The sequence below is a fragment of the Etheostoma cragini genome, chromosome 8 (genome assembly GCF_013103735.1).
Source record: "Etheostoma cragini isolate CJK2018 chromosome 8, CSU_Ecrag_1.0, whole genome shotgun sequence".
Lineage (NCBI taxonomy): Eukaryota > Metazoa > Chordata > Actinopteri > Perciformes > Percidae > Etheostoma > Etheostoma cragini.
This window is the reverse complement of record NC_048414.1, coordinates 3,076,830-3,084,348: the sequence shown is the minus strand read 5'-3', so window position 1 is coordinate 3,084,348 and position 7,519 is coordinate 3,076,830. Positions and strand designations below refer to the sequence as shown.

Below are 7,519 nucleotides of genomic sequence, written 5' to 3'. Positions count from 1 at the left end.
CTTAGTCTTGTTTGCCTATTTATAACGCATAAAGTTTAAGTGATCACCCAATTCTGTGTTACATCTTCCTAGCCAAACTTCAGTCCAACTAATAACTGTCAACAAGCCTAATTTGTGTGAAATTATACCTAATTTTTTAGTTAGAAAAGCAGAAATTATGAGTAATTTTGACTAATTGTTAAGATAAGAGGAACACATTTGATGATCACAGGTGGTTATATGTCAAAGTTTAGTCAGGTTACGGTTTTGAAACCATTTAAAAGAATGATAAGGGCAGCACATAATCACAATTGTTGTCATAATAAATGATTAAACCACTAAACATTCTGTAAACGTAATCATTAATTGTACTTGCAAAGAGCGTTGTATGGAACCGTCCATGTTATTTTGGGGCAATTTGGTTGAAAGAAACCCAAGATTTCGATATAGAGACTTTACAAAATGGGTCAATTGGATCTGAGGACCAAAGGAGGGTCAATAAATACAACATGACCATCTTATTTTGACATACGTCATAAGGACATGTTGCTGAGGGGTCATGGGGTCAGATTGGACCTCGTTCCTCAGAGAATTCCATGTGAAACACAGGTTGTCTGAGGAGAATGTCTTCCTTTTGCGGTTTCTGTTTAGAAATCTGAGGACCTGAAGTTATTCTAACAGTGTTGGCCGGCTTGTTAAGAGCACAAAACAGCCAGAGACCAATAAATCAACGCAGACTAAAACACATTTGTTTTCTGCAACAAAATCCAAAAGTGCAGGTTTGTTACTTTTTCCAAAACATCAGAAAAAGAAATGTCTCCACTTCGCTAACAACTAGTTCTTTAAAATATCAGTCCTTCAGTTTCTAAAGACAACATTGCCTGCAGGTTCTGCTGCTGTTTAATCACATGAAGAGTGTTGTGGTGTGTTCAACAGAGGTCTCCATGGCTCATGACTCTCTGGAGGCCATTACACTGAACAGTAGTGTCAGTCATCACTGAGCTCTTGAAACGGCCCCGGGGATGTGACTGATCTTGTTGTGTCTCCTCGGCCCCCACGCTGCGCTGCTTTCCATACGGGGCGGGGTGGCGCTCAGTCCGGCGCACAGTGCAGAGTGCACCGTCACCAGCGGCTCTCCCTGCACCGTCGCTCCTCTGACTCGACAACATGGGTCTAGAAAAGGAAAAATCCGACTGCAGTATAATTATGGACGAAGATGAGTTCAACAGATCGATAGAACCCATTCTGTCGAAGAAGGGGAAAGTGTACACAACGACGCCGGACCGAGATCCAAACGATATCAACGCGCATTTGAAGGTACAGTCTGTAGCTTTCATAGCGCGGAATCTGTCTTTGAAAGTGAAACTATAAAGCAGCGGTTGTCAAATTGAATTATCTACACTTACCAAGTATCGTGTGAAATTCTTGTTTCCATGTAACAAATTGGGAGATTGGTAATCTGCATTTCGATTACCTGGAATTCAGTCGCTGCCTGCGCGTCAATTCATCATCTCCAAAATCCCTCCTGCCAGTGTTGAATGTGTTAATATAAATATATATAACACTCAGTGTGTGTGTGTGTGTGTGTGTGTGTGTGTGTGTGTGTGTCACTGACTTGTGTGATGTGACAGGTTGATTTTGGAGATGTCATCGCGGAGCCCATCTCTACACACAGCTTCGACAAATTGTGGATAGGAAGCCACGCTGCGTTTGAGCTGGTCAAATTCCTCTTTTACCGCCTGCTGACCACGCTGCTGGCCGTGCCCATGGCTTTCATCCTCGGACTGGTCTTCGGGGTGCTCAGCTGCATCCACATCTGGTAGGGAGAAGTTCCTCTTAACTTGCATGTCTCTGTTTGGTGCTGTGTTTAGCCTGGCTCATCTGGCACACTGCCAAAAGTTGCTCTCACTAGAAACTATTATGGGTTTTTGACAGAAAGTAGCACACAAACACATAGCGATGCCACGACACATAAATTACAAAGCCAGTAAATCTATAGAAGGTACTGCAAAGAGATTAAAAGTTCAAATAAACATATTATATGATAGTGATATGAACAATGTAACTAAGAATATACAAAAGGTCATCATGCAACTTGAACTGAGTGATGCAAAACTGCCAATACAAATAGGATATATTTGTATTATAGTTATACAATAATAATATTATAGTTATAAACTAATGTTTAAATTACAATTAAAATATGATATCACTTATAACCCTGTTTTGAGCACCAAAAAAGCAGTCTGTGGAAAAAATTATGGGACTTTCCCCCAGGGGCCACATTGTAGACTTGTTCTGGCTCTTTACTGAGAGAAGTTATTCATTTAACCTCACATGTAATATGAAGTTGAAACATTTTGTGCATTTGTGTTTTTTTATTGGTTTAACGATGTCATGCTTATGTCGGCTATATGCATCAAGTTAAACCTGATGCCTTCAGGTTTCCAAACAAATCTTGCAACACACGCATACGCTCCCAACCCCAACCCAAAGAGTCCATTTATTAACAACATTTTATGCCCAAGAGCTCCCATTATGTACTATGGAAAGTTGGGAGGAATGTTGAGGTCCACTGGTACACCAGTGGAAAAAAAACGCCCCGTGCCCTTTGCCGGAATAGCTGGCATTCTGGCAGCAATACACACCGGCCTATTTGCAGACCAGAGTGGGACATTCTTCAGATCGGGCAGACAGAGCCCTGCAGTTACTTTCACATAACCTTTTACCTGGGGCAGGTCACAAGCTCAGGGTGATTCCTTCAACCACTGTGTTTGAACGAGGAAGCCACCACAGGTATTTATCAATGGAGGACTGAGTGGTGACACCGAGCTGGTCAATACTGTATGTGTGGAATGTCAAGAATGGACTTCACACTGAGGGTTTGCTGCTTCAAAGGAGAACACAGCTTTAATTAATCAATCAATCCAACTTTATTTAGAGCATGCTAAAACAACCAAAGTTGACCAAAGTGTTGGACAAGGCCCAAACGCCCTGAAAGCGATAACTGACCTGTCTCATTTGATGCTGTTATGGAGTACTGCAGGCATCAGATGTGACGCTCCAACATCACAGAACCAGCAGTATTGTAGAGAAGGTCGCCTTTTGGCCAAAGGTTTTGTATGTTATAGATCCCCCTATCAGTGCTGGATTTGGTTGTCTCCCTTGATGGACAGGCTTGTAAAACCTCCATAGGGACTTTATACAGAGGGCCAGAGACGTAGCACAAAACAGTTTCGGTTGGGCCCTCCCCGCATCCACAGACGTTCATTCTAGCATCTTTTTGGGCCCTCCTCAGATGAGGGCTCTGGGTAGAGAGATCACTGCTTCACGCTTCACTTACTCTAGATCATGTAAAATATAATATTCCAATATAAGCTCTGCCCTTTGCTTTCCATGTGCTTTAATGGTTGTCTTGTTCATGGTGTCTATTATGTCTGTAATGTCACTGCCTGTACTTTAAAGAAAAGTCTGAGAAGCTCAACAGTGTTCACAATTATCAACCCATTGTATTAGCCAGTTTCTTGTCTAAAGTACTGGAGAGAATGCTGTTAACAAAGCTAGAAATGTATGTCGTCACTTCTGACCATCGGTTTGGGTTCAAAAGAAGCATGGGACTGACCTGTGTATGTATACATTCTGTATTCCTATGTTTTATTGCTGCGACAAAGGCATTTAATAGAATGAATCATGAACGATTGTTTGTAAAATTGCTAGATAGAGGTGCTCCGAAATTTTCAGTGTGAATTTTAGTGTTTTGGTATGCCCATCAAACGTTTAAGGTTAAATGGGACAATGTTGTATCTGCTCCATTCTGTGTTGATAGTGGAGTGTGGCAAGGAGGTGTTTTGTCTCCTATTTTATTTAATTTTTGTATAGATGAATTATCAAATCAGCTTAATAGGTTGAAAAACTGTCTGGCTTGTGGGCAACACTGTTTTTAATCATCTTATGTATGCAGACCATCTGGGCTGTTCTGTCTGTACAGTGCTGGGCTGCAGCAGCTGCTGAATGTTCTCAGTATGGTCTTGATTAGGACATAAAGTATGACGCTATGGGCAATAAGGACAAGAAATCAAGTTTTCCAACCTTTTGTTTGTCAGATAGTCCTCTTGCTGTGTGTGAGGAAACTAAATATTTAGGTCATGTCATATCCAATGACTGGACGGATGACAAAGACTTTCACAGACAGCGATGTAACATGTATTCTCAAGCTAACATGCTTCTAAGGAGGCTTTGTATGTGCTCTGACTCTGGGACGTGCTCTTTGTTTAGAACCTACATCACACCGCTATATACTGCTCAACTGTGGTCAAACTATATGCAAAAGAGGATGCAGAGGCTCAAAGTAGCATACAATGATGCAATCAGGCTGCTGCTTGGAGTCCCTAGGTGGCATAGTGCCAGTCAGCTGTTTGTGTCCACTAGAGCCCCAACCTGTGAGGCACTCTTAACTTTTATGTGTTGTCTGGACAAGTCAGAGAACCATATAATGGAATCCCTAGTCAGTCCTTTGAAAAGCTGTTAAAGATACACTTCTACAGTAGGTTAAGACCACATTGGTTCAATAGCCTATATGCTATAGGCAAATATGGAATTATTATGTATGTTTGAATCTCCTTTTATACTGTATGATGTGTAATATGGACCTGTCTCTGCAATAAAGCTTTATTATTATTATTATTATTATTATTATTATTATTATTATTATCAATATTATTATTATTATTATTATTATTATTATTATTATTATTATCAAAGTTTCTACAACACACCTTTTTATTTCATGTAATACAATGGAATGAAGGTCACAAGCTGCAGGAATGTAACGATATGATACAGTTCCTTATACACTAATAAAGATTAATTTATAGATGCAAATGCACCCATAACATGTATATTCATGTGGGTTATGCCTTTAGTAATGACCAGGGGCTCACTGAATCTGCAGCCACACAATCCCCTAGAATTTTTAACAAATTAGAAAAACATTCATTCTGGATCACGGCGGAAAACTGAAAGAATATCTGCAGATTTCGTTTGGGTCTGGTAATAATATATTATCACATGTATTTTTTTCTTATATCTAAATTATTGTGAAGAGAAAAGTGTTTTAATACTTTTTGCAGAAACATACAGGAAGTATCAACACAAATCCGTCAGCTGCTGGCGTAGGCATAGATTTTAGCAGGGATGCAGGGGATATGCCCCCCCCCCTCCCCCCATTTTTAGAGAGGTAGATTTTTTTTTTAAATATGAAAGAAAAGGCTAAACAGAGGTTAAAATAACAGTTTAAGGGGCTCAAAACAATTGTTTATCCTTTTTAACTGTAAATATACAGTATGTTTCCCAAAGATTTCAGACACACCTGTTGTGGACCATACCATCTTAACCTTGCAGCGCACATGTCTTTTCTTTCTCACGTGTGATGTTTTTCATATCCAGAAAGTTTGGAACAATACAGGAGAAATATTAAAAATGATAATAATAACAATGAAAGACATTTTCACCAAACTGATTCCGAAAAGGCAAAAATTGTCTGATGAAAATGAATTGTTTGACGCTCAAAGTTCTCCCTAATGTCGAAACAGCACCTAGGCTACACCCTTGGCTGCTGGGCAACATGTTGGCAAATTAAATCCCAGATGTTTGGTCTGAACCCCTTTTGTACAGTGTTGAGTGTACTTTTTTCTTTTTATCTGGACCTTGAGTCTGTAAATAAAGAAATATAAATATAACGGAGGCAGCAATTTGAGTTACACAAGCAGGACTCAAAGGTTGTTGATTCCCAGGATTGTGATGTCTAATTTACATCTATTGCTCAAACTCAGTTGCATTTCCTTCTTTAGATGAGCTCATTAGGTCAGGTAGAAAACTAGTCTATATCCTTAACGTTCCATTTCTGGGATTGATGTGTTGCCGCCGGGAATACCTCCAGATTTCAGTCATTTCGTCCGGATATCCGTTGCCTTGGGCTTTCTTTGTGTTGGCATTTTAAACTCTGTTGTATTAAAGAAGACCATGCTTAAGCTTTTTTTCAGATCTCTGCAGGGTCTCTAGCTAAATAATAAAGAAATTCATATAAGACACATGTCTGAACTGTCTGAACTGTTAACTGGTCTTGCCTTTATTTTTCTTCTGGCCCGCTAAGAGACAACTCTTTTTTGAGACATGTCTCGCTGTTTAAGCGTCGTCCATTTACTCCGGAGGACATCCTTGTCATAACCTTTGTTGGCCACTTCCTTCGCGAGTTCCTAATAACTTATGGCACTTTCTTCCTTTGCGTCAATATTCCTGAAATTCCATTGGATTTTACTGTTTTCTTAAGGCATTTTTCATTCAATATCACTTAATTTGGCTAAAAACCTGTGGATAGAAACATAGCTATTTAAGCAGACATAAGCAAGATAAAATAAATTGGTAGCCTTATTTATTGCACTTTCTGAAAGCATCTGTTCTGAGTTGACCTTTTTGATCTCTTCCTTCCAGGTTGGTGATGCCGGTGATCCAGAGCCTCATGATGCTCCTACCATCAGTCCAAGTGGTGTGGAGGAGTCTGACAGACATGTTCATAACACCGCTCTTCCACAGTATGGGAAAGAGCCTGTCCTCCATTCAAGTGAAATCCACAGAGTACTGATGCTGCAGACACCTCTCTGTCCCCTGCAGAGACAGAAATGTAGGACCGATTGCAGTCAAAGAGAGTGAATGATGTTTGTAGTGTAATACATGAGCTCTTTATAAAGTCAAATGTGAAATCCTGAAGAGTCCTGCATAAAGTACAAATTATACTAATTGTACTTTAAAGTATAAATTACCAAAACAATGAATGAAATCAATTGGAAAATCAAAAGGAAATATACTTTTTTAATCAAATGTACCTGCAAATTGACAAAACCATGCACTTGGTCCTTTAGGATTTACTAGTCACATCACTATAGGAAATTATATGATCATGATACTTTTGGGGATTTTATGAAAAGCTCATGTGCTCCACCCAAAATTGAGTTTGTTTGCTGATTGTGACCAAACTAAATTCTTGTCATTCCATTGCTTTGTGGCTGAGAGAGCCGTGGAATCAGTTGGAGGAGTGGAACATTGTTGGTGAGTCAAAGATACTTGCTGAGAGATGTAATATTTCTGCTTTTTCATATATTGTGCTGTATATATTTCAAGTAATTCAGCTAGAAGTTGAATATAATAACGTGAATTAGACTCGCAAAGGAGTTCACATGAGTATTAAATGCTAAGCTTGTTGCACATTTCAGGCTTATTTTACTGTCTGCTGTGTTGATTTCACAGAGCATTTGGCAATAATGTTGGGCATTTGCTTTTTTTATGGATGATAGCTATACATAATAGAGTTATTTTAACATGTTATTTTAACTGTCAAAAAACACGATTGGATATCTTTGAAAGGGTTTCTTTCTAATTTATTATTTATGCGACGACCAATTCGCAACATTTGGCAGTATCTGACATGGGAGGACTTCAGTTGATTAACTGTAGTGTGATGAAGGCGTCCCACATGTCGTACTGT

At 39.4% G+C, this 7,519-nt stretch overlaps 1 protein-coding gene across 1 annotated transcript; it reads left to right on the top strand.

The window, feature by feature from the left end:
* The first annotated feature begins 1,043 nt into the window (after positions 1-1,043).
* On the top strand, positions 1,044-6,816 carry cav2 (caveolin 2). Its single transcript, XM_034879447.1, has 3 exons — positions 1,044-1,296; positions 1,611-1,798; positions 6,469-6,816. The coding sequence occupies exons 1-3, from the start codon at positions 1,147-1,149 to the stop codon at positions 6,617-6,619; spliced, it is 489 nt and encodes a 162-aa protein (XP_034735338.1). The 5' UTR covers positions 1,044-1,146; the 3' UTR covers positions 6,620-6,816.
* Positions 6,817-7,519: the final 703 nt, after the last annotated feature.

Bases quoted from the DNA above. Each gene is read 5' to 3' on its own strand.
- cav2 (XM_034879447.1), top strand. From the start codon at position 1,147: ATGGGTCTAGAAAAGGAAAAATCCGACTGCAGTATAATTATGGACGAA. The intron at 1,297-1,610 runs GTACAGTCTGTA...GTGATGTGACAG, and splicing joins ATATCAACGCGCATTTGAAG to GTTGATTTTGGAGATGTCAT. The intron at 1,799-6,468 runs GTAGGGAGAAGT...TCTTCCTTCCAG, and splicing joins CTCAGCTGCATCCACATCTG to GTTGGTGATGCCGGTGATCC.